Source organism: Monoraphidium neglectum (genome assembly GCF_000611645.1).
Source record: "Monoraphidium neglectum strain SAG 48.87 unplaced genomic scaffold scaffold05630, whole genome shotgun sequence".
NCBI classification, from domain to species: domain Eukaryota; kingdom Viridiplantae; phylum Chlorophyta; class Chlorophyceae; order Sphaeropleales; family Selenastraceae; genus Monoraphidium; species Monoraphidium neglectum.
Window position 1 is genome coordinate 2,614 of NW_014008000.1, and position 770 is coordinate 3,383.

A 770-nucleotide genomic window follows, 5' to 3' on the forward strand; every position below is an offset into this window, starting at 1 on the left:
GGATTGTGCGTTGGGCATGCTCCCGCTAGGGGTGGTCCACTGAGAGCTTGTGTGGCGCCGGGGTTGGGACGTGGAATGGGGGTAGGGGGTGAGTTGTCAAGGTTGGGGGAGAGATGGCAACAAAATGCCCCCCCCCCTTGCCCCAGCCGGCCGCCCGTGGATATGCAGGGGCCGACCCCAAGCTTCCAGGAGTCACCGTAGCCATGGCCGACGTCACCACACGGGCCGCTCCCAAAAACGGACGCGTTGCCTACGCATCAGCCCCCGCCCAGACGAGCTGCTGACGGAAAAGGGCAGCTGCCACCCCAGCCGCGCCACCCACCTCCATGACCTCTGCCCCGCGCACCGCCACCAGACCCAGCTGCTTCAGCACCGTGGGGGCCGTGCTGCCACCGCCGCCCCCACCGCCGCGCCCGCCGCGGCCGCGCCCGCCACGGCCGCGGCCGCCACGCCCGCCGCCGCGGCCACCGCCGCCTTGCTGCTGCTGCTGCTGCTGCTGCTGCTGCTGCTGGAATGCCGCCGCCTCGGCCTCATCCGGCGGCTCGACTGCAAGGGATAGGACGCAGGGCGGTGCACACAACAGGTGTGAGTTGCAGTTGTAGCATCCAGTTGGGGGCGTATTCCATTTGATGAATGGGATGGGGGTTTCCAGGCCGCACAACCCAACACTGGATATTCCAACCCGGTTGACCCCTGCTGATTGCCACCAACATCCCCTTCCCACCCACAAACTGAGGAACCCATCCCTACAACAAAGCTCCCCTTGAAAG

General features: G+C 67.0%; 1 protein-coding gene across 1 annotated transcript in view; it reads right to left on the reverse strand.

The window, feature by feature from the left end:
- Positions 1-744, reverse strand: part of MNEG_15750 (Intron-binding protein aquarius) — a gene marked incomplete at both ends in the record, with an annotated part of 3,062 nt that extends 2,318 nt beyond the window's left edge. Inside the window, 2 exons of the mRNA XM_014035779.1 lie at positions 323-546; positions 729-744. Of these exons, the coding sequence (XP_013891233.1) occupies positions 323-546; positions 729-744 (240 nt within the window). The remainder of the gene's footprint in view (positions 1-322; positions 547-728) is intronic.
- Between the last annotated feature and the right edge of the window lie 26 nt (positions 745-770).